We start from the raw sequence: 25,849 nt of genomic DNA, 5'->3' as shown, positions 1-25,849 counted from the left end.
CAAGAGGCGTTTGGTTATAACTTGTCAGATTTAGGATTCATTTTCTAAAGTACATAACATAAACCATTTGAATATTGGTAAACAAGAGCTTTTATTGACATGACTGGAAAAATATTTTGACACTGCACCTTTAAATAACAGTACGGTTATAGTCCAACCAGTTAGGCCAGGTTCTGTTGATACCACTGAAACAGATTTAAAAATATACTTGGTACTTTACATTTTTAAAGCCTGGCTTCCTTTTGCCTCACCTGAATGGAAATTCAAAACTTTTCAGTCATGTTGTTCTTTCAGCTTCATAGTATTTTTGCCCAGCTCCTCTCCCTTCCTTTAAGCACGAAAGTTCATAAAGTCACTTTACTATGGGATATACTGGAATCTGTATTACACAATTCATATTTCTGCTATGAAACATATTTAGTTCTCACTCTGTATTGTATCATGAGGTGGTATTAAACGTTTTGAGAACACATCTTCGTATTCTTTCCTTGTCAAGAGCCCCTCAGTTATTCTTTTGCTTTCTTCAAACTTTGGTAATACAACTGCAATGTATCCCTCTGTGAAAGGCTAAGGGGAGAAAAAACATTGAGACAAAAAACAGAGAGAGGGGTACAGAGGGAAATCAAAGTTTGAAACACTCACCTTTTCTTGAAGAAGAGATGGGCTTTTCAGAATGTTTTCATTCACTTCTATCAATCTCCCTCTTATACAGCTGCAGAAAATTTCCAGTTTAGTAGTCTGATCAATAAAAGCACGGCAGTTATCAACAAAGCCTCAAACCTTTACCTGTATATGGTATATTCATCTCCATCTGTACAGGTTATTCGACACAGTGGGGCAAGTTCTGTTAGAAACTGAGCACCCTAGCAGAAAAACAGCATGCAGCAAATTAGGATTGCAAGACAAGGCAGCTGGTCAATTTGTGACATCAGTGAATATGCTTTAAAACTGACCATGCTATCTATCTATATCTATATATATCTATATATATATCTTCCTAGAAGTAAGACTGTCTGGGTTCAGTGCAGGCTTAAGAACTGCAGCCTTAAAGTTAAAAGGTATGATTTTACTGACCAGAACAAAACAAAACAAAACCCAAAACAGTTTATATCATGGATTAAATATTGCCAGGATTTCCCTCCCTTCTTTATAATAATAATAATAAATAAAAAATTTTATTTATATACCGCCCTTCCAACAGATCAGGGCGGTTTACAACAGATTAAAAACAGTACATACACAATAAATCCATACAATAAATCAGTAAAAATAAAGACAGAAAAGCCCCGGATTAGCCAATCCCTTTGCCAGCGTGGAGGGAGGAGGCGTAAAGGACTTTAATCAGGGAATGCAATCCCAAACAGGAAAGTCTTTAAATCCCGTCTAAATTGGGCCAGGGAGGTGGCCGAGCGGAGCTCTATGGGCAGCGTGTTCCAAAGGGCCGGGGCGGCGATGGAAAATGTCCTCCTAGTAGTGGAGACAAACCTTGCCCCGGGAACCCTAAGTAATTGCTGCCCAGATGTTCTGAGGGTGCGGGGCGGAATGTATGGGGAGAGGCGGTCCTTCAGGTATCCTGGGCCCAAGCCATTTAGGGCTTTATAAGTCATCACCAACACCTTATATTGCGCCCGGAAGCGAATGGGCAGCCAATGGAGATCTTTTAGTACCGGAGTTATATGGCTGGCCCTGGAAGTACCAGTGACCAGCCTGGCTGCCATGTTCTGCACCATTTGTAGCTTCCGGGTTTGGTATAAGGGTTGCCCCATGTAGAGTGCATTGCAGAAATCCAGTCTCGAGGTTACCAGAGCGTGTACCACAGTTTCAAGGTCCCTCTGGGCCAGGTATGGACGCAGCTGGCGAATAAGCCGAAGCTGATGACAGGTGCTCTTGACCGTCGCATTCACCTGAGCAGTCAGGTGAAGGGACGAGTCAAGAAGCACCCCCAGACTGCGCACGGAGTCCTTCACAGGGAGCGTGACCCCGTTCAGGACAGGTGGAACCACCGCCATTCCTGGACCAGGGGAACCTATCACAAGTACCTCCGTTTTCTCTGGATTCAGCTTGAGTCGATTTTCCCTCATCCAGCCCATTACTGACTCCAGACAGGCCACGAGAGGAGAGACGCCATCCTCGGTCACTGCATCAGTCGGACACATAGAGAAGATTATTTGGGTATCATCAGCGTACTGATAACCCCGCGCCCCATGTCTCCGGATGATCTCTCCCAGCGGTTTCATGTAAATGTTAAATAGCATGGGAGACAGAATGGCTCCTTGAGGGACCCTAGTTTTAAGGGCCCTCTCATCGGAGCACACGTCTCCCAGCTGCACCATCTGGGACCTTCCAGAGAGATAGGAGCGGAACCACTGGAGCGCAGTGCCACTGACTCCTACCTCTGCTAGACGCCCCAGAAGGATACCATGGTCTATGGTATCAAAAGCCGCTGAGATATCCAAGAGCACCAACAGGGACACGCTTCCCCTGTCAATGCCCAGACGGAGATCATCGACCAAGGTGACCATGGCCGTCTCAACCCCGTAACCCACCCGAAAGCCAGTTTGAAATGGGTCCAGATAATCCGTATCATCCAAGACCGCCTGAAGCTGGAGTGCAACCGCCCTCTCGATCACCTTCCCCAAAAATGGCAGCAGTGAAACTGGCCGATAATTATTATGTACCAGGGGGTCGAGGGAGGGCTTTTTTAATAAAGGTTTTATGTTAATAAATAATAAAGGTTGATGTTATGCCTTTTCCTGTCTCTCAGTATAACATATTTCACAGGCTAAATTATATATATCGCAACCTGCGATGAAGCAAGTTGGAGAAGGATGAGGAGGAGTTGGCTGTTGACTTATTTTTGGTTTTGTTAATAAAGCCTTTCTTTTCTTTATGGAAATACCCTACAGTACCCAAATAAATAAAGACGAGTATTCAATTTATTAAAGTAAGTCCCACTCATTTCAGTATGCCTGAATTAGAAGTTAGTCCTGGACAGCTTACATGTTTGTTACGGTTCTGAATGATGCCATCTGTCCTCCTCTCTAAGCTGTCAACATGACTCAAGAGCAGTACAGAGAGAAACATGAGTGTCAAAATGGCATGTCACAACATGAATATACATTGCTACTCACCTTCTCTAGGGTAAAACTGGTGAGGCATGTACACAAAAAGAGAAATGTTCTCTTTGGAAAATCTTTCATTTGTCTTGCGCCCTATGTCCTGGCCTTAGCTTACCTTCCTGTTCTCCTTCTCTCAACAAAAACACTAGAGGGAATTCAAAGAGACAGTACCCCTCTCTGCCCCCACACAGCCCTATTGTCCAACAATAAGTCACAAGATGTGTCATCTGCCAACAAGGGGCATATATATGTCTTCATGGCACAGTGGATCCCCCCCTTCATGCTACTGATAATCCGTTAAAGAAAAGAGAGAGCCTTAGGGTAGCTAACTTGATGGTAAAATCACTTTTGCTCAGGGCAATCAGAATGAATATATTAAAAACAAACAAATGATCTTAAACAGAGTTGCTTACGCTAAGGAATCAAGTAAAAAATTAAATGATCCATACCCGTTTGGATTTTCCAGAGACTTTATTTTGCAGCCGACTGCAGTTGGCACTTATCTGGTAACTAATACTCTCAATTCTCTTTCCCTTTTGCAGAACAGGGTGAGCATCAGCTATAGTGATGACACAGATTCTACAAGAAAAGACATTAGAACAATTATCTTCTTGGTTCTCCCCTTGCAGGAAGCAGCAGTCCGACACCACTAGGGAAACTGATGAATGCAACATGATATTACTCTAGTAGGGGGTCATTCCAACTGCAGTTTGTTCCAAAGCGGGATTCGAGGCAAACGACCTTCATTCCCATTTGAAACTGCTTCCGATCCTCACTGGATTGATTCCAGGAGGAAAGAAGCTGGGCAAACACAAATAACCTGGAGTTTCTTGACACTACTTTGGAAGTGGGTTTTTTGAGAAGAGTCGATTCTGAAGCAAGTCTAGTAAGTTGGAACGCCAGATCAGAATCGATTCTTTTTGAGGGGAGGGACAAATGGCAGAGGGGTGTGGGCCAGAGATGTCAGTCACACACACACACAGTGCTGCCTTTTTGGCTTCTTTTTTGTTAATTAAAAAAATTAATTGGAAAATTGATAGATTGGTAAAGCCAACTGATAGATTGGTAAAGCTAAACCACTCTATCAATATTGTGATTAATTTTACTTTAAAAAACCCCAAACAAACCTGTGTTCCCTGTCCATCTCCTCCTCCCGGGTCCCTTCCACCAACCATTCTAGCCTCTGGGGGCTGGGAGCGGACACTGTCGCCTCCTCCATTAGGGAACCCCCGAGCACTGGGGCAGTCCCTTGGGATCCTTCTGCTCCGGCATGCGCCTGGCTCCACAACAAACTCCAAGTCCCAGAATTCCATAGCCTTGAGGCAGAGCAGTTACAGCAGTGCTAAACAGCATGCAGCCAGAGAGAGAGACCCCAACCCAGACGCTCCCTTTCTTGGGCTGGAGCCCCCCGGATCCTCGCTGGAGGGAGGATGCCCAGTGCCCCAGCAAATGGAGGATAACCCCCCCCCCCAGTAGAAGAGGACACGGCGCCTGGCTGGAATGATCAATGAACCTATCACTTGGTTTTCTTGGCAAGTCTCTCCTGAGGAGAGGCTAAGAGAGTGTGCCTTTGCCCAGGGATTTTTTTTCCCCATAGCTGAGTCTCCTGGTGCCAAAGTGAAAGCCCTCCACCGTATTGTGACTTTATGTACTCAAAGAGAGAGACCCCAACCCGCCCGCCCTCCCATGGGCTGAGTCCTTGCTGGGGGGAAGATGCCCACCAGTGCCCCAGCCCCCCGACTCTCCCCTGGGAGGCTCCCATGGGCCCCAAGCCACTCACACCCTCCTCCTCCTTGAGGGTCCAGAGGGCAGCCGGGGATCCTGTGCCAGGTGTGGGCCTCTCTCCGGAGCCCAAGCTGCTCCTCCTGGGTCTGCCGCTCCCTGGGAGACCCTCAGCCCTGAGGAGAGCCCCCCCAGAACCCCCATGTTCCCCCCAGGGGCCAAATGGAGGACACACCACAGGAGAATGGAGGACACGGCACCTGGCTATAAGGCTCCTCCAAAGAGGGCTGACAGTTGATGCTTCTCCTACTGCTCCTGCTCCCCATGGCTTCCCCCAAGGGAGGGCCTTCTCAGGAATGGCTCCTGGACAGGGAAGGGGGGCATGGAGGACCAAGGAGGACCCCCTGGTCACCCTCCCTAGCAATGGCAATCCTCTTCCTCCTCCTCCATTTTGAAGCGGCACAAGTGGGGACGACAAAACCGGAAGAGGTTTAAATGGGGTAAGAAAAAAATCCCCATTATAGTGGGAACAAGGGGCTTTTTCAATTCCATTTCAATATCGGGGCCGGCACGAATCGTGAAGCGCTTTAAACCGCAAGTGGGAATGACCCCTAGATGTCACACTTTATGGACGACGCACAGTGAGTAAGCTTGAAGCCTTTGCAACAGCTTTGACCAGAGGAATAAAAGAGCCAGTATTAAAAAAAAAAAAAAAACATATTAGCTAACATACCAAAAAGTTACAAGGTTTTTCAGTATAAAAATCCTGTAATTGCAGTCAGTTATCGGAAGAAAAAGCAACCTAGGTGTAATAAATGTATTTCTGAATAGATTAGTAACCCTTGCTTTAGAGATAAAGGGCAAGATGATATATCAACTTGGAGGATCTTGAAGCTTTGCCAAGTATACCACCTCTTCCTCCTCTCTTCCTCCGCATATGCAACCTATGTGAGAGCTACTGGTGCACTCCTCCCTCCCTCCCTCCCTCCCTGCATTTAGCCACCAGAGGAGAGCAGCTGAAGCCAGGCAGAGAGTCTGAAAGACTGCTGTCTCCTTTGGAGGAACGCAGCCGAACACTGTCTGAACAACTTCCCTGGCCACTAAATGGAATAGGGGTTCACCAGCAGTTGCCAAGTAATTTGTGCATACAAGTGTGGTGCCTGTCATTGCATGAAAGATACACTGGACGACCGTTTCCACAGAAACTGTCAAAGGACATATACAGGTGTATACCAACAACAGGGATCTGGCCATACTTTATGTACATGAGTGTCGCATTAAATGAGCACACCTAACATGCCCTACATGAATTTATCTAACCCTTTTACAACCCCCTTTGATAGCCTGTTCTCTCTCTAGCCCACCAGATCACCCTTTATTACCAGTAGACTACAGAAGACATGTTATGCAGCCAGCCCTCCATATCCACGGATTCCTCTTCCATGGATTCAACCACACAGGGCTTGAAAATAGCCAAATAATATATACATTCTCAAAAGCAAGCCTTGTTTTTGCCATTTCATATAAGCGACACCGTTTTACTATGCCATTGTATTGAATGGGACTTGAGCATCCGTGGTTTTTGGTATTCACTTGTGGTCCTGGAACTAAACCCCAGCAGATCCCATGGGCTCAATGTACTTTGCAAAAGCCAAAGGTTCAAAAATGTGGAGATAATTTATTGTAATTATCACACGCTCCCATCATTGCAGGCATCTGTGGTATTTGCTTTCTGAGCGCATATATATATATATATATATATATATACATACATACATACATACACACACACACACACACACACACACACACACATCCAAGGTTGCAATTCTGTGTCCTGTGAGAAACCTTACCTGTTAGAATGCTGCAATATGCAATGATCCTCACATGGCTTACCTTTTACATCTGGGGGGAAAAGAAGAGTAACCATTACTCTACAATTTCTAGACCATCCTAAACTGAGTAGATAGATTAGATAGATAGAATGATAGATAGATAGAGATTAGATAGATAGATAGATAGATAGATTAGATTAGATTAGATAAAATAGATAGATGATTAGATAGATGGATGGATAGATAGATAGAGAGAGAGAGAGAGAGAGATTAGATAGATAGGTAGGTAGGTAGATGATAGATAGATAGATAGATAGATAGATAATTAGAGAGAGAGAGAGAGAGAGATTAGATAGATGATTAGATAGAGAGATAGAGAGATTAGATAGAGAGATACGTAGATAGATAGATAGATAGAGTCAGACATATAACCAGTATGAGGAGAAGGAAAAGAAAAGTGTTAGCAATGAGTTTGGTAAAGAAATATGATGAGAACCCACTGCAGAAATAATCCAGTTTGAGAGCCCTTTAACTCTCCTGGCTCAGTGCTAGGGGATCCTGGGAATTGTAGTTCACTGTGGCACCAGAGCTCTCTCTGACAAAGAAGGCTCAGTGTCTCACAAAAGTATAGTTTCCAGATGTCCCTAGCGTTGAGCCAGGGCAGTCAAAGCGGTCTGAAACTGGATTGTTTCCGCAGTGCGCTTGGCCCCTGCGTGAAGCCTTGAAATGCATGCAAAATCAGTTATCGAGACTGTTTATTAAACAGTGTTGTTAAGCATTCACCGACACGACGGTCCTAGTAAAGCTACAGTCTGATGTAGGCGCGTGAAGGTCCCATCAATGGTATCATCATGAGTGCGTTATGAGCCATACGGGGGCCCTACGGAGTAAGCAAAGCAACGCAGACCGGCCCTCCCTCGCCTAGCCCTCTCCATTTGGACCATTTCATCCCTCTGCCCAAGAGTGCACTGAGCGCCCCGACGAAGGTGCCTCTACCCTCCATGGCTCTATGTTCTACCTGGCTTGTACCAGCGGGTGAAGTAGCGCTCCGTCACCCCGGGCACCGTTGCCATGGCAGCGGGAGCTCAATCGGGGCCTTCCGCCGCCATGGCGCCTCGAGCGCGCGACCAGGGAGAGAGCGAGCGCTAACTTAACGGCGACCCGGAATAGAACCGCCACTTCCGGGGTCGTCGTCAACGTCGACGCTGCGAAGATCACCAAAAAAGCAGAGAAACCTGTCCGTTTTTCTAGAGAGGAACTTCCGGGTTCATACCGGAAGCCATTTTTTTAAAGTCCAGCAAGTTTAACATCTATTTGCATTTGGCCGCATCCACACTGGAGAAATAATCCGGTTTGGCACCGCTTTAACTCTTTGTCTGGCTCATGGCTATGGAATTCTGGGAGTTGGAGTTTGTTGTGGGGCCCCACAACAAACTCCAACTCCCAGAATTCCATAGCAAAGAGCCAGACAAAGAGTTAAAGCGGTGCCAAACCGGGTTTCACAACGCTTTAACTGTCCTGGCTCACTGCTAGGGGATTCTGGGATTTATGAGACATTTAGCCTTCTTTGTCAGAAAGCTGTGGTGCCACAACAAACTACAAATCCCAGGATACCATAGCATTGAAAAGTGGGAGAATCCAGAGACACATTGCCATCCTATCAGTTTGGAAAACCAGCACATTGTAGCACCATTGAAACTTACTGAGTGAAAGAGAGCAGTTGGTAGCATGAGCTTTGCTAGGCTTGAGCCTTCTTCCTCAGATGTGCATATTTTTAAAGCCAGGGTCTAATGAAGGAGGGTCAAGTCTATGAAAACCCATGCTACCAACTTGTTTTGTTCAGCTAGTCTCAAAGGTGCTACAAGATCCCTTTGCTTAAAGGTGGCAGCTACCTGGGAATACTCTGGAGGAAAGAAAGTTATCCCACTGCAAAGGCTTAGTCCTTTCACCTTCCTTTATTTTTCCTTCTTAGTCCCTTAGTCTCACAGAGATGCTTGTACACCTGAAGAAGTAGACTGAAGTCTAGGAAAGCTCATGCTGTCGACTTCATTTCAGTTAGTCTCAAAGGTGCTAAGCCTGAGGGCAGGGAACCATCTAATTAAAAAGATTGTATGTACAGCGCTGTGTACATTTACAGCACTTTATAAAGGTTAATAATAATAATAATAATACAAGATCTCAGATGCTTTTTGTTCAGGAGAGGCACCATTCACCTTTATCAAGTGTTGGAAGATATCACCCACTTTGGCATTCCCACATCCAGCAACACTTCCAACACTTGAGGTCTTTCTGTTCCAATCCATGCGCTTTCCACTCATCTTCAACTTTTATAACCCCTTTTTGAGTGTTGTGCTTCGCTTTTCTTTCCACCTCAAGAATATGGTCATTCTTGATTAGTGCCGCAAAGACATAAGACCAGGCAGGTCCAGCTCCATCAGGACTAGCCTGGAAGAAGGAAGAGCCCTCCCTCCAATCCATCTGCCTTGGTCCAGGCCTCAGAGGGAGAGAAGAACCACTGGACCGCATCCCCTTTCCCTCCATCGTTCCCTTCTCCTTTTGTTTCGTGTCTTTTAGATTGTAAGCCTGAGGGCAGGGAACTGTCTGATTAAAAATAATATTGTAAGCCGCTCTGAGAGCCATTACGGCTGAAGGGCGGGATAAAAATGCCTAAATAAATAAATAAATAAATAAATAAAATAAAGCTTTGCATCCATTCTGCCAACTGGGTTAAAAAAGTGTTACTCCTCAAATGCTAGGAAATTTAAACACAATAAGGTTATTATTGGGACTGTAGTAGTGATCACTTAGTTCAAGGATTTTAAAGATCCTAATCCAAAAACGAGGAGAAAAGCAGCGGAAGTATTAGCACTTCCGTTATTTACTCAGGTTTAGGTCTAAAGGTGAAGCCAAGTCATTAAAAGTGTTTTCTACTGCAGTTTCCACTGCCAGGTAAACATTTAAGCTTGAACAGAGCACTGTTACTTCAATTTAAAAATTACTGAAATCCAAGGGTTTTACTACTGAATAGACATGTATAGGATTCTGCTGTTACTACTGCCACCTTAAAATTGGGAATAGCTGTAGCAGTTATTTGAAAATGGAATGGATTGCTATGGAGGATGGTGAATTCTCCTTCTTTGGAGGTCTTTAAACAGAGGTTAGAGGGCCATCTCTCAAGGGTGCTTGTGTATTTTTGCATGGCAGGAGGCTTGGCTTTATCACTCTTTCCCAGTCCTTTTCAATTCTGTGGTATTCCCATAAGTGATCATCCAATGAAAGGCTCAAAGAATGCAGTAAATAGGTAATTCCTCCTCCTGGTGTGTATAGGCAAGCCACAGATCATTCAGGTCTACATTATGTCCACTTCTAATCTAATATAAAAAGAGGACATTGGAGAAGTATGGGGGATGGATAGAATAGTTCCCCTTCTTTGTGAGGCACCTAACTCTGAACACAGCAATATCCAAATGGACACCAGAAATAAGGCTTTTGTCACACTTTTTTTTTTTAAACCCTGATAGAGAAAGCAAGAACAGGCAAGCTGGTGCCTTTCAAATGTTTTTGGACTACAAGTCCCAGATGTCACATCCAAGAGGACCAATGATCTAGCATTAAGGTTGCAATCCAAACCATATGGAGAACAGCTGACAGTTGAACTAGACTCATTATCAACTGCAGAAGCATAATAAAGATGTCATTTCTTGATTGAATGCTTACCACTTGCTCTTTTTCAGGAACCTCTTTGCCAACTCTTCTCTTGCTGAACCAATGTGCATCCCATACTGTATTTCTTGAGCTGGCTACTCAGAGTTCTATTATATAGCACCTTCCCACCAATTATTAAATTAGGATACGTCTGTTTACAAGGAATGCAGGAATTTCCATTATAACCGAATCTTACCTTTCAATGAAATGTGCCCTAACATTTGTGTGGTGGTCACACCTACCTCACATTTAACTTTTTGAGGCAGGTTACAGACTGCCATTTCGGACGTCCTCAGGACGTCCCAGTTTGAAAAAGGGGCGTCTCTTCTAGATGCCCCTTACCCTGTTACGGACAGAGTCCGTAACAAATGGCAGCGGCCGTTCCACATGGCCGCCGCCATTTTGACGTCCACACGTCGTGCGGCGGAAGTGACGCCGCGAGTGCGTGACTAGCGCCTCGCGGCATCTCTTCCAGGCAACAAGAAGGAGTGCGATTTTCGTGCTCCTTCTTGGCAGCGTCTGGGAACCGCGCCGTTTGGCTGCTGCAGTTCCCGGACGCTACAACTGGCGGCAGATCACCGCTTCTCGGAGGTCTGTAACGTGCCTGAAAGACTGATAAAAGAAACAGCCATATTTAAATTACACAGTTCTTGCAGGGAACCTTTAGTTTACTGGCTTACTTTTGTCTGAGCCCAAAATGTACCTGTTTAATGTACAAAAAGCTCCTTTTGGAAGAATACATTTTTGCTTTTATACACTATAATTGTCATTCATTGCAAGGATGTTACTAAAGAAAAGCATACACATTATTTTTAAGTATAAATAAGCAAACTACAATGCACTGAAGTGTTTAATATAAAAAAAATATGTCCAGACTACACCAATTAACAATTTTTATCCAACTTGAAATTTGGAGATATACTCCAGTCCCATACTCTGTCAAAACTTGCAGACAATTAAGTGTTGTGTCAAGTAAAGCAGGGAATGCATTCTAGATTCCAGAAAAAGTCAAGGTATTTTTGGTCAATTATAGATATAAGACTTCTTCAACAAGGCTTCTTGTTATACAATGAAGACCCTACCTTTTCCTAGACATTAACAAGCATTTACCTTACAAAAATCAATATAAAAGTTACACCTGTGCATACTGGATCCAAAATGCTTCTGATCCCACTGATTTTTGTAACCTCCACTTTAGTAGACAGTATTGGATTGGATTTGTACCTGCAATTTATATACATCAATAAAGCTAAATATGTACATTTGAAATACAATATTGGGGTATTTCAAAGCCATGTATTTAGCTTCATTGATGTGTACAGAGTGGCAATGTTTTTACCCAGAAAAAAATTTTTTTGCAGGTGAATAAAGAGTATAAAAAAAGTTTTGCACTTGGAAGTGCTTTAAAAACTCAAGAATATACGTTTCTTTGTATGCAGAAAACATCACAAGACAAGAAATTTGAACCATATTTTAAAAACATTTAATTTATATCCCACTTTTCCTCCCCAAATTGGGATTATAGTGGATAACCACATTTTAGAAGTAATATTGTACAATTAGGTTGATGAGTGAACCTGCTACTCTATGAAGTAAAGTATGAAATGTCTCTTATCACCTGTTTTAGAACTTTGGCAAATCTGTCCCACACATGATCAAATCTTTTCATAGCACCAAGTATTCAAGAATCCAGTTCCCTCGGAAGTGAAGTGTATTCTTTCCATCACTGTTTCTATCTTTAGCCAATGCATGGTGTCAAAAACTCATTCTGATTCAACAATTCGCTCTCTCTACTAATTGGCTTCTGAAGATTCATATGCACCACTAAACTCAGAAAGACTTACAACACAATATACACTGAAAGATTACCTAGAATCATCTTCCTACTCCTGTTTGTGTAGTCCTTTTCTTACAAAAATCCCAATATTACTGCACAACCTTTGGAAGTCTGCTTTTTAATATTTCTGCCAAACACCCCCATTTCCAACCATTGTATGGCTTGCAGAAAATGTGTGAAATTCCAACAAGCAAATGCGTGTATTTCTTCAACGCAGAGGTTTGGCTAGAATTTGATGTTTAAGCCAATGGAAATTTTTATTTTAGCATATTTTACTTTCTGTAAACGTTTAGTAAGGATAGATCAAAGATCATATAATTATTAATGGTAATGTAATATTAAATTTCTTCATTGAGAAACTTGTTTATAGCATATGCATTTACAAATTCCCAGAGTACTTTTTTTTTTTTATCATTTGAATACAACAATGAAAATGACAACCTTATGTTGTTTCATATCAGGAACATTAAAAGTAGTACCACTTCACATGTTTGTACCAGCTAAACATATACAAGACAAAACCTGACATTGCATGCTGTAGTTACATTTGCAAGATTAAATGATGTTAAAACAGTTTACAAGTTAAAGAATTCATTCTTTATAGTTTCAGTTTCTATTATGTTTGTTAAAATTTGGTATTTAATAGGCCAGTACTCCAGCATGTGTGCAATGAGTTTAATAAGTTCAGTATCCCCCTGCAAAAAAAATGCCCAATCTAAATGCTTAATCAGTAGGCAATTAAGTTGGGGGCAGCAAGAGGGGATAGATGTGCCTAACAGTAACATTTTCAACTTTAGTAACAGAAAGTAAACATAGCAGGATTGGATCCAGAGTGTCATTTCCATGAAGCACAGACTTTCTGTTCATGGAAGTAACTTGAGATGTAGCAGAGGCTCCTCGCTGGAAGAAAGAAGGGAAGCAAAATCTTCTATTTCTTCCGACCCCATGGTGTCACCCCAATTAATCTAGAGGGCCATCAACATTTCAAGCAGATTTTCAAAGGATACATGGGCTGGCAGAGGGAAGAAGAACTGGCATAAATTCTCCATTCTTTCCTCCAGTGCAAGCATAACTCCACTAAGGATCAATCTAGATCCAAACCTATAGGTTTATGCTGAACACAATTTTATGTTCAAACACAGAGATAAGAAGCATAATACCAAAACCTAACAGAATTCCAGCATTCTGTAACAGGAAATATCCCCACCGGCTACATCCATGATCACTAGCATCGTTATGGAGCATTTCAGGCACCTGGATTTAAAAACGAAACACACAATTTTAAATTAAAACATTAAAAATGCATGTTTTGAGCAATTGTCAAAGTAGTTAAGAGTTAGCCTTCTTTCATGGCACAAACAGTACCTACTATAAAAATGTCGCTGTGTACCTTCACTCCCTAACAGGAGTGGCTACTCTTCAAGGTTCCTGATAGATACAACAGCCATACATAATACTGTAAACACCAAGATTATGAACTCTTAAAGCACCTAATCAAGCCTGCTCCCTGTTTCAATCACCTCATTTTCCCACATCCCACCATGCGTCTACTCCAACAGAATTATCATACCATGGCTCCTCATCTACTGAGCATGCTCAGATCATATTGGAGTAATTGAGGTTGCCCACTTTAGGTTAAAAAAAGTACTTTTTGTATTTCAGCAAACTTTCCCAGTGCTTCAATTTAGAAGACATAATTCTTGATTGCTACTCAACACACAGGAATTACCACTGTTCACTGATGACCTATCAGCTGGTTTTCTAAATACATTTCACTGGCCACTGCAAAAATACTGGCTTGATAGACTACATATATTAAAATGCTCACATACTCTTTGGGTAAAACATTGTAATAACTTAATACCCTAATTTCTTTTGCAACCCAATCCAAGAACTGACTACATCAGTAAGTAAGGCTATACTGAAATCAGTATCAGGAAAATATCACTGGGTGATTTTTCACTTTTGTTCTAGAGCAAACCTGTGGCTGCAACTATTTATTATAAGAGTAGCAACAATATCTAGCATTGTTTACCTACTTACCATATCAACAAGGGCAACATACATGAACAGCCCAGCGGTCAGTGCAAAGATCCACATGGAAACATTGTCAGCATAGTGGCCAATGAGTATGCCAGTAGCCATTCCAAGGTATGCCAGCATCGCTGAGAGGGCATTGTAAAGAACAGCTTGTTTGACAGTCATGCCAGCTTTGAGAAGCACGGCAAAATCTCCTGAAAGAGAGAGGGAAATGTCAAACCAGTAATCTGTCACCAAGTCAAAAAGCTAGAATATTACTTAATTTCTGCCCACTCAAAAGCTGCCCATAAACATATTTTGAAGCCTTAAAACTCACTGGCTTTCTCAAAATTAGGACTATAAAAACTTCAAATAGAGGAGACAAGAACTGTACTAGCCAACTTTAATGAAGGCAAATTTTACAGTTCTATGCATATGCATGCTCACACAAACACACAATCTATTTGTTTTAGATAAATTTCTTAATGACATTAAATTATATCGAAGCTGATTTATGGTCCTATCTTTTTCCACAATTTCACTATTTGTTTCCATTTTTCATCATACTGTTGAGATGTTCTATTACTACCATACATACACAACATGTCTAATACAGCTAAATCATTTAGTTTTAGAATCCATTAATCTACTGTAGGTATTATGTTGGATTTCCAATATTTTGCATAAATCAATCGGGCAGCAGTAATCATGTAAAGTAATACACTCAATTCATTTTGAACCAAATTGTCAGGGATTGTATCCGTGCCTGTGAGGGAGTGAATAGGCTGGCCCAGCTCCATCAGGGCTAGCCTGAAGAAGAAGAGCCCTCCCTCCATCTTCCTTGGTTCAGGCCTCAGAGGAAGAGAAGAACCACTGGACTTCATCCCCTTTCCCTCCACCATTCCCCTCTCCTTTTGTGTCGTGTCTTTTAGATTGTAAGCCTGAGGGCAGGGAACCGTCTGATTAAAAATAATAATTGCAAGCTGCTCTGATAGCCATTAGGGCTGAAAGGCGGGATATAAATGGCATAATAAATAAATAAATAATAAAAAAGTTCAGGACTTAATGGTATATTCTTATTAAGATTACTTATTCGTTTTAATCGTTTCTTCAAATAACTCCATTTGTAGCAAAAAAATTATATATTTTTAATTAGTCGTTTCCTCGCTCCCATAATTATCAAAATCTGTTTTCTCTCTTTCAATGCCAATCTATTTGTTTTTCAACCACTAATTAGAAATCTATTGTGATACAATTTTGTATTACGCCAGAATAAAAAATAAACCTAGTAGTCATAACTCACTTTAAAGCATGCTTCAATTCAGTGGAATATTCACACAATTTCATTATTACTTAAGTACTACAATTTATTGTAAGTATCCCAACTAACAATATCAAGGAAGATTTAGCTAACTAAAATTTAACACCTAAAAGATCTATGAGAAACTAAGTTCAACAGTTAACACTGCAATATTAGAATTCAAAGGCATAGCCATATAAGTCTGGTAAATCAGTATGGAAAGAGGTCTTGCAGCAACTTTGAGAGATGCATCTGAGAAAGTAGGCTGAAGTCTACAAAAGCTCATGCTACCAACTTTTATCTTTCAGTTAATCTCGAATGCACTGCAAGATTCCTTTGCACATTGCAATATTAGGTAGCAACAATATTAGCAGTATTGCACTGTTGAACGGGGTTTGCCCAACTGGTTTAGAAAAAAACATAATTTGATTGAATTTTTAAAAAATGCCCCCATTTTAGATCATTTTGCCATTCTTCCACATGCTTTTTAAAAGAAGCACAAGATCCTTCAATGGGTGACTGATTATGGCTCCAAACAAACTGACAATTCTGATCATGGAGGAATACATGAAGAAGGATCTTTCCAAGGTTCTGTATTGGGACTCTGAGCTTTTTGACTTATTAATAGATGATCCAGAAATAGGGGCAAACAATGAGGTCATCAAGATGGCAGATCACACAGAATGATTTAGGGGTGGTAAAAACAAAAATGAATTGTGAAGAACTCTAAAAGAATTTCTCGAAACTGCGTGAAGGGGCATTAATTGCACAAGCAATTCAGAGTTAATAAGTGCACAGTGATACTCTATGAGCAGTGATTCCCAAAGTGGGCGGCAGAGTCCCCCTGGAGGCACTGGAAAGGTCCAGGGGGACAGTGAGGGGGAAAAAGGGCAGCAGAGGGTGGTGAGCAAAAAGGGGGGCAGCAGAGAATTGTGAGGATGATGGTTGCATGAAACCTTTTTTGTGTACCATTCTGGGACAAGACAGAGGGAGGCTAAATGGAGAGCTGCTTGGGGAACAAGCTGTCCATCTGTCCAGGCTGAGGCAAGAGACCAGCATGGCTCCTCTGGCTTTGCTTCGCCCTGGAGCAGAGCAAACGGACCCTGTCCTTCCCCCTTCCTTGCTCTCTCCCCTCTCTGGGCACCATACATGCCATGCCTACCTTTTTGTGGAAGCTGCTCAGCCTCCCCCTGGAAGGAGCCTAAGGGGGAGAGCCTGTTCAGCTAAGAAAGTCACAGGCTGCTATTGAGGAAAAAGGGAAGGAAGGAGACAGATGTGTACAAGCTCTCCTCCATTCCCTCTTGCCTTGGCTAGCTAGCATGTGGGGGGCACTAGGGTTGTCACCTAAGAGGAAAAGGGACAGTAGCCTGAAAAAGTTTGGCACCAGATCCCATCTGATCTTGGAGCTAAGCAGGGTCAGCCCTGGTTAGTAACTAGATGGGAGAGTGCCAAGGAATACCATGTGCTACAGGGGATATTTCAGAGGAAGGAACTCTGAGAATATTCCTTACCTAAAAAAACCTATGAAATTCATGGGTTGATGGGTAACATTAAGGCATGCATATACACACAAATGCACACCGAAGCCAAAACAAAAACAGCAACCTAAACTTTGCATATACTTTGATGGGGATCTGAGCTGGCAGTAACTGACCAGAAAAGAGCTAAATGAAAATATCAACTCATTCCATTTAAATTAAAGAGATTAAGAGAAGGATCTTGAAGACTACCAATACTGTAACACCTTTATACAGAAACACGGTGTGATAACCCCTGGAGTACTGTGTATAATTTTGGTTGTCATATCTCAAAAAGGATATTGTTGAGCTGAAAAGGTGCAGGAAAGGAAAATCAAGATGATCAAGAGTTGGAACAACTTCCCTATAAGTAAAGGTTACAAAACAGGCAGCTCTTCGGCTCAAAGGCATGACACCAATGTCTAAAATTATGCATGGTCTAGAGAAAGTGGGAATCTTCTTCTCTTAGTACTAGAACCTGGGGTCTTCTACTGAAGCTGAATGGTGGGACATACAAGAGAGATAGTGCATAGCTGAATTATAGAATCTGCTACCACATGAGCTGGAGATGGCCCCCAATTCCAATGACTTTCAAAGAGGATCTGACAAACCCTGGGGAAATAAGGGTATCAGTGGTTAGAATGGCTGTATATTAGCTCCAGGATCAGTTTAAATATCTCTGAATATCTCTGCAAAGCAAAACAGTCACAAGGATCCATTGCTCTCATGTCATGCTGTTGAATTTTCCATTAAAAATCTGGTTCACTGGACCAGATAAGCTTTTAGTCTCAACCGGAAAGGTTTCTCCTATCTTCAAATAATTCTGAAGCAATACTTTAAAACAACAACAACAGTATTGGGGGACAGGAAATTACTGTCATTCACACAAACTATAACTCAAACAGTAAAATCTTCCAGTTATTACTTGATTGACTCATGCAGTTAAAGTAAAGCAACTAAACTCCATTATTCACTAAAACATGGATGCTTTACCTAATTCATGTGGCAACTCATGGCAAAAGACAGCAACAGAAGTACTTAAGCCACTAGATAAGCCTTCAGTAAATGCAGCACCTTGGAGGAGAGAAAAAAAGACATTACTGAGAAGAAATCTCATTTGGAAAATCCAGTTATAGCTAAACAAAAGTATCAAAATGCTGTGTTGTGAAAAAAGCAATTTTTAAAAAATACACTACGTATGTTAATCAGCTCAATGAAATATCATTTGTGCATGTCCAAGGTAAGGTAAGTATCACTGTCTACACTTTCTACACTTCATTTTCCTTGGCCTCACTGTTTTCAAACCACCATCATCACCACCAACAACACCAATCTACACTTGCCAATCTTAGGATAATATTTTATGCATCCTAAAAGCTAATAGTGTTTGTGGAAGCTTATTAAAAATGTTACTCATGAGGGTGCCACAGGCTGCTTTATTGTATTTCTGTGTAGTAACATTGCTGTAGTGTAAGAAACGATGCAGGGGTGGGCAGAAGAATTTACCAGGAACATTGAATACTTCTATACTATACTTAGACTATCTGTCATGTTCTACAAATCAACATGCTTGACTGGAGTTGACTGAAATTGCTGTAAACCTCTCTGGGATGGAGCTCAGAGGTTCTGTCTTACAGTGGCTCTGCTCTTTCTTGGAGGAGTGCTCTTAGAAGGTGGTACTGAGTGATTCAGGTTTGACTCCTTGGCCATTGACCTATGGGGTCCCCTATGCTTTTTGACATCTACCTGAAACTGGTGGGAGAAGTTGTCTGGAGTTTTGGAATAAATCCTATTATTATTATTAATAACGTGTCACCTGTACACTGATGATACCAGCTCTATCATCCTTTCCACCTAATTCCAAGAAAATTGTTCCTACCTAAACCTGGCACCTATAACCTGGTGTCTGGCCGCTATAATGGTGCTTCTGGTCATCAAAAGACAGATCTGGGAATAGTGATTCAGCCTGTGTTAGATGGGGTTACACTCCCCCTGAAAACTCAGGTTCATTGTTTAGGAGTACTTCTGAATTCATCTCTGAACCTGAGGCCCAGGTTTCGGTGGTGACCAGGAGTACATATGTACAGTTAAAAACTAGTGTACCAACAGCATCCATTCCTGGAGAAGTCAGATCTGGCCACGGCAGTACATGGCTTAGTTACATCCTGTTTGAATTACTGTAATGTGCTCTAAGTGGGGCTGCCTTTGGAAAGTGCTCAGAAACTTGAGATGGCCCAAAGAGCTACAGTCAGATTATTAACTGGAGCTGCCTACAGGGAGCACACAACTCTCTTGTTGCAACTGCTCTAATGGCTGATGATCCATTTCTGGACACAGTTCAAAATGCTGTTTTTGACCTATAAAACCCTATATAGTATTCATGTTATTTGAAGGACTGTATCTTCCTTTACAAGCCCACTAGAGTGTTGAGATATAGGCCCTTCTCTCTGTCCTACCACCCTTTCAACCTCATTTGGTGGGAACAAATGAGAGGGCCTTCTTGATGGCTGCTCCCAGGCTCTGGCGTTCCCTCCCTAGAGAGGCTAGGATGGCCCCATCACTGCTCTCATTTCAGCAACTGATAAAAACATTCTTATGCTGTCAAGGGTTCAGATTATAAGGTTTGGATAGTTTTTAAAACATTTTAAGTTTTAATGCATAACTGTTTTAACTTTTAAAATTGTTTAACTGTTTTTTAAATTTTATATTCATACATTTTAATGCTTTTGTACTGTTTTTAAACTGTATTGTTTTAAAGTTGCTGTTTGCTGCCTTTAACAGAAAGGCAGGATTGTGAGTAAAAATAAATAAATGGTGTATTATCAAATAGCAAGGATCTGATTTGGTAACTATTTCAGGTGTCCCTCCCTGCTCAACTACCCCCAAATTTCCGTATTTTTTGTTTTAGAATAAACACTGATGCACAAATTTTAACCAAACTTGGAATTTAGACATAGGGCATCCCAAACATTTCAGTGCAAGTTTGAGATTAACCATGAACTCTTTTGGCTTTTAAATATATATATATTTATGATTAATTTGCAGAGAATTTGGCGTGCAACAGATTTTAAGGATGCCAGCTGTAATGCCTCAATCTTTTCTTACAATCAAATCACGAGCAAAATCATCAACCATATCCTGCACAATGCCCAGTAAAAATCATAATTCCATATTAAGCATGGTTGCAAGACTAACACTATTGTTTCAGAACAAATAAGGAGTGTCAGGATTCTCAAGATATTTTCCTTTCTGTTGTTTAAATACTAAGAAATAAATGTGGGTTAGATTAGAAAGATAGGATCATGAAATATGAAGAGCAATTCTAATAACTGTATAAAGAATTAAGGAGACACTATGAAACAACATACTGCTAATTTAACAAAAAAGGAAAACAGCTTGGATCTGACTTAATCATGTTTATATGGGAAATCCACTTAAGTCAGTGTGACAAGGTAGGCAGTCTCAATGGAACAACTTGAAGCATGATTGTCTGTATCCAACCCAGTGTCTTTTAAAGTAATAAACAGTTAACGACAAAGCACGTGTCTGTATACTCAAACACACACAAACATATACATCATATCAGCCTTTTCTAACCCGGCATTAAACAGATGTGTAAATCTGAGATTAGAGTTCCTTTCATCCGTGACTACAGGACACACTGGCAGGAGCCAATGGGAGTTGCACCCTAAAAGGGACAATAGGCTGGGCTAGACTGTACTGTATGTAAGGCTCAATGTATTTAACAGTCTGGAAATAGGTCTTTACAATTCTTGGTAGAATTGTAACTAGCAATTTAAAGTTGACAAAATTTACAAAGCTAGTGAGTTTATAATCTATCGGTGTTATTTTGACAACTAACAATGGTATGTACATTTTTACCTACTATTTTTTAAGTAGTTAAATAGAAACCATAACTAAATTATGATATGCAGTACAATATATTCTTTACAGACCAGGGGTCAAAGAAATCTGAGGAAATGGATATGAACACAACATTTCCATTTTACTTCTAGATTCGTAGAAGCCCCACAAAGAAAATGGGAAGAGGACAAGCCTGATTTGGATCAACCACAAACACATAAACTAGCCTTAGAAAAACAAAAGAAGAAGCTATACTAACCAATTGCAAGACCATCACTGAAGTTGTGTAGTCCATCACCCATAATTACCATCCAGGCTAGTGTAGCTATACCGGCATCTTTCAGTTCTTCTCGTGAATATCGCTGACTATGGCTATGTGGGTGATGGTTCTGATGATGATGGTGATGCAAAATATGGTGGTAGTCATGGTGATGATGACCCAGATGGTCTGACTGTCCTAGAGTGTCATGCAAATGTGAATGACATTTGTTTCTACATCCTCTGGATGCATACTCGTTGTCAGCAGTTTCCTGATGAGAGTGAGCTATCATCACTTCTTCTTCTTCTTGTGCTACTGGCTTCTGAGAGATGAAATTTGATTGCTCATGTGAGTGTGTCTCCAGATAAACTTCAGGTCCTTGATAAAACAAGGGAAAAGCAGAAATGAGATACCACAAATTCCATGGTTCTACTCTAGCTCAAAATAAAAAATGCATTTAGTTCTGAGTGTTCATAAATATCTTACTATTCCTACATCCTACCTACAGTTCTTAGTATTCTACCTACAGTTTTTAACCAAGTGAAACATTTATTTCTGATTCATTTTATCATACTGGGGGAAAGTCAGTTTACAAACACAAACTAGAGACATTTTCCCTATGCAATACCTCAAGTAGTGGATTGTATAGGAAAACTGGAAGAAAAAAAAAGGCTACACATGAGCAGAGCCTACTAGCTACTAGCAGCCAAATTTGATACTTGGAAAAAAGCACTAGTCAACTTCAGGACAGGCCTTCAGACTCCACAGCTGAATCTACAAATCAGCTGCTGCAGAGATTTCACCATACAATCTTTTTTTTACCAGAGAGTATATATAGAGAAGGTCATAAGCCTCCATGTGTGAAGCGACCTACACGGCACTTTGAAACAACACTAGTCTCAAAATGTTTTATCATCAAACTCCCATGAAAGAAATCTCTTTATACTTTGCATGAGACCAGACCAAATCCTGAAGAAACAAGACGCCATGCCCTTTTGGGCCTTTGCAATGAACAGCAGGAGTGAGCAACTTCCATTGGACAAAGGGCCACTTTCCAAGGATGGGCGAACACTTGGGCTTAAGAGGAAGGGTTACAGCTTAGTGAACTTCTAAAATTAAAAATAGAATTTTATATATTTAAAGTACTGTACATTGCTAACAAATAAACTACAAATTGTTAACAAAATTATACACATACAATTAACAAATAATCCCCTCATATTTAATTAATCAGTATTTGGAAAGACTGATTACATTATTAACACATAAAATCCCATCCAATCATTAAGAAATAAAATTCCTATATCCAATTATTATTAAATTTATATTTATAAACAAATTTTAAATTTGCTTAAATTGACTCAATGATATTAAGTATTAAACATGACACTGACTATCTCACTAATGCAATACAGTCAGTGGGACTGTCAACATCATAGCATTAACTAGTCGACCCTCCTTATCCATGGATTTTTTATCCACGGATTCAAGCATCCACAGCTTGAAAATATTTTTTAAAAAGTATAAATTCCAAATAGTAAACCTTGATTTTTCATTTTATATTAGAGACACCATTTTCCTTTCCCATTATATTTAATAGGACTTGAGCATCCACAGATGCTGTTATCTACAGAGGGTCCTCGAACCAAACCCTAGTGGATAACAAGAACCCACTGGATAGTGCACTTAACTGTCAACAGTAAACTAAATTGAGGGTGATACATGTCAACTCCATTATCTATGGAAAGTGTGGAGAAACAAAGGGAGAATGCAAAAGTCACAAGATAAAAGTTTTATAACAGAAAAAAATATTTCCTGGAACAAAAAGCTTGAAGGAATGAGAACTGTGCAATGAAACGATAAGGCTTGACATTACGGTTCTGGTAACCTCTAGTGGTGAAGTGGGAGAAGTTGCCAGTGAACTGTTAATCCTCATAGTAACAGGGCACTGTGATAAACAATGATGGTAAATTTAGAATGAAGCCATTCAGCATCTCAATCAGGAACAATACAGGACAGTCTTGCTCCTGCACCTGCTTATCAACCAGTTTTACTTCTACACTGCATTTCACCACAACATCTACAGCAATTAGCCTTATCAAGTGAGGTTCAATTTTATAGCAGTCACTGCCATCTTCCTAAATCTGTGTAGGAGCTGCTGGATGTGTCATCAGCCAAAAGCACTTCACCATCATCCTCTCTTTTGAACTATGGTAGGTGCTTTGAGTAGAGGAAGAGGTGAGAGAAAGAAGCCAAGGCACCGCCTGCTTTACATTATCTCCCCAAGCATTTGGAGCCAAATATTGTTACTATCTGAAACAATTATAAGGAAAATAAAATCTTGAGAGCTGATGTTGGCTATTCCTGTTTTACATCAACAATAGTATGCATCATAACAGTTGACAACCAATTAACTCTTCCCTCTGGAAGAACCACGGTCGCTAGATTTGCTTCAGAGGTTGGAGTAGCAACTCTGAGGATCGGGCAAAATGAGGCAAGTTCTATTGTACAAACAGAAGCCCTAATAATAGAGGATCTGAAATAACTGACCCTTTTCATATAAATAATAGGTAATTGAAAACTATGAAAAATAAACACATTTTATAAATTCAAACTAGTGCTACATATGGGCTTTTACTCTGTCCTGGCTTCAATTAAAAATCTTAAAGATGTCAACTGAAGCAACATTCAGTACTGCACTATTCACCACTCAAAACAGCACAAGCTTCGTAAGAATTCATTCAAGCACAAAAATGAAATGTATAATCTAAGCACCAAACAGCAACACATATTACACGTGGTAATATAAAAATCCCCCCTTTGCAAAAAACCCCCAAGCACTATAATGTTTCAAAATTGGGTTGCTAATATCATGAACAATTAGAAGGAATTTTAATGTACAATTCTACAAACTGTTCATCCCTTAAGTAGCCACAACATACTGTACCGCTCACATTGAGTTGTAATCCCTTCCTGCTTTTGAAAGAATAGAAAGTTATTTTCAATATCATTCCAAGACAAGGGATCACTAGTTAATATAAAACACAAACTCATCTTGCATCAATATATAAACTCATTCTACATCAATGAGAACTGGTTCCTGGAAAATAAGGTATCATCCACATAATCAGCTAAATGCTATCAGATAGGAACATTTGGAGGACAGATACACATGTTGTTGGTGTAAGCTATGGGTCAGCCTCAAAACTTTGGAGTCTTTTTCAGAGCATCTTCAGAGCATTCAGACTATATTAATATAATGAAAGATGAGTAGCAACAATAACAAAAGGTAGTACACCATATCAATAACAAAAATAAACACCTAGATGGGCAAACCATGCAAATAGGTTGTGCACTGCTCTTACTCAGCAGGGGTCATACATATCCATTTACTGAAGAAGGCTTTATCATTTGAGCAGCACCAATGCAAAAAGAGATCCCTCTACTTTCACTTTTCAAGTTTATAGAAGGAACTGGGTGTTTTATATCAGAGATGAAACAGTATGGTACTGTCGACCCTCCGTATCATCAGGGGTTCAACGCCCCTCCCATGGATAACAAAAGACTAAAAGTTCCATTAGCGTCAATGGACGCTGATGTGCCCACCAACATAGAGGACTGATAATGTAGTGTCTAATGTACCAGTCCAGAAGAGCCCTGTGATCAAAACCCCACTCAGCCCTGTGATCACAGTCCTGTGATCAAAACTCCACTCAGCCATGAAGTTCACTCAGTGATCAGAAAGCTAGTCATCTGTGAGCCTCAAAGAGCTCTTGTGAAAGTAAACATGAGGGAAGGGGAGCAGATAACATATGTTGCCTTTAGCTCCATGGAACAAAAGGCAGATATAAATGCAACAAGCAAATCTCCAGCTTTGTTCACAATATAGTTCTGCCAAAATCTTTGGATTTTTACTTTATTCAGTCTGTTTAAAGTACTTGGCTTAATAGGAAAAACTAGGTTGGCTTTTACCACTATTTCTCACATGATCTCTATCCTACGAACCATCAGTATCACTTTCTGAATATTTTTGATCATATTCTTGGAGAAGACAAGACATCTGTATACACCTTGACAATAAAAATAACATAATTCAAGACCAGGAAAGAATAAAAAGACAATGGATGCAAAACACAGAAGAGTTATATAAAAGAGATGACAACATGAAGGACACATGGAACGAAGAGCCATATGAAGATGAACCCCAAATTCTAAAAACTGAGTTGGAAGCTGCAATAAAGGAAATGATATTCCAGATGATATTCCAATAGAACTTTTGCAATCCACAGTGACAGAGTCAACTCTAGTCCTGACCAACATATGTCAGCAGATATGGAAAACAAAACAATGGCCAACAGATTGGAGGCGATCAATATACATTCCATCCGCAAAACAGGAGACACAAGAGACTGCAGCAACTATAGAACCATAGCACTAATCTCCCATGCAAACAATAGGCTCCAACCATGGAGAGATAAATCACAGAAGTCCAAGCAGGGTTCAGGAAAGGAAGAGGCACAAGGGATCACAATGTAAATATATGATGGCTAATGGAGCATAGCCGGGAGTTCCAAAAGAAAATCAACATGTGCTTCATAGACTATAGCAGATCATGAATGACTATGGAACACCCTTATAGGCATGGGAATGCCAACATATGATAGTCCTAGTG

The 25,849-nt window shown here is 40.8% G+C and overlaps 2 protein-coding genes across 2 annotated transcripts in view; both read right to left on the bottom strand.

Moving 5' to 3' along the window:
• Positions 1-72: 72 nt before the first annotated feature.
• On the bottom strand, positions 73-7,826 carry LOC149316871 (protein Abitram-like). Its single transcript, XM_089516425.1, has 6 exons — positions 7,695-7,826; positions 6,695-6,746; positions 3,569-3,698; positions 787-863; positions 643-712; positions 73-567 (listed from the first exon to the last, which is right to left on the bottom strand). The coding sequence occupies exons 1-6, from the start codon at positions 7,747-7,749 to the stop codon at positions 418-420; spliced, it is 534 nt and encodes a 177-aa protein (XP_089372551.1). The 5' UTR covers positions 7,750-7,826; the 3' UTR covers positions 73-417.
• Positions 7,827-11,225: 3,399 nt separating this feature from the next.
• The window catches only part of SLC39A6 (solute carrier family 39 member 6), a 30,870-nt gene continuing 16,246 nt past the window's right edge, over positions 11,226-25,849 (bottom strand). The window contains exons 7-10 of the mRNA XM_089516424.1: positions 21,178-21,555; positions 18,048-18,128; positions 14,262-14,452; positions 11,226-13,472 (exon numbers count right to left, since the gene is read on the bottom strand). Of these exons, the coding sequence (XP_089372550.1) occupies positions 13,320-13,472; positions 14,262-14,452; positions 18,048-18,128; positions 21,178-21,555 (803 nt within the window). The 3' untranslated portion in view covers positions 11,226-13,319. The remainder of the gene's footprint in view (positions 13,473-14,261; positions 14,453-18,047; positions 18,129-21,177; positions 21,556-25,849) is intronic.

The sequence above is a fragment of the Sceloporus occidentalis genome, unplaced genomic scaffold, assembly GCF_023333645.1.
Source record: "Sceloporus occidentalis isolate IW3139 unplaced genomic scaffold, rSceOcc1.0.p SCAF_3, whole genome shotgun sequence".
Lineage (NCBI taxonomy): Eukaryota > Metazoa > Chordata > Lepidosauria > Squamata > Phrynosomatidae > Sceloporus > Sceloporus occidentalis.
This window is presented reverse-complemented; position numbering and strand designations above follow the sequence as displayed.

Bases quoted from the DNA above. Each gene is read 5' to 3' on its own strand.
- LOC149316871 (XM_089516425.1), bottom strand. From the start codon at position 7,749: ATGGCAACGGTGCCCGGGGTGACGGAGCGCTACTTCACCCGCTGGTAC. The intron at 6,747-7,694 runs GTAGAACATAGA...TTTTCCCCCCAG, and splicing joins CACCCGCTGGTACAAGCCAG to ATGTAAAAGGTAAGCCATGT. The intron at 713-786 runs GTAAAGGTTTGA...AATTTTCTGCAG, and splicing joins GATGAATATACCATATACAG to CTGTATAAGAGGGAGATTGA.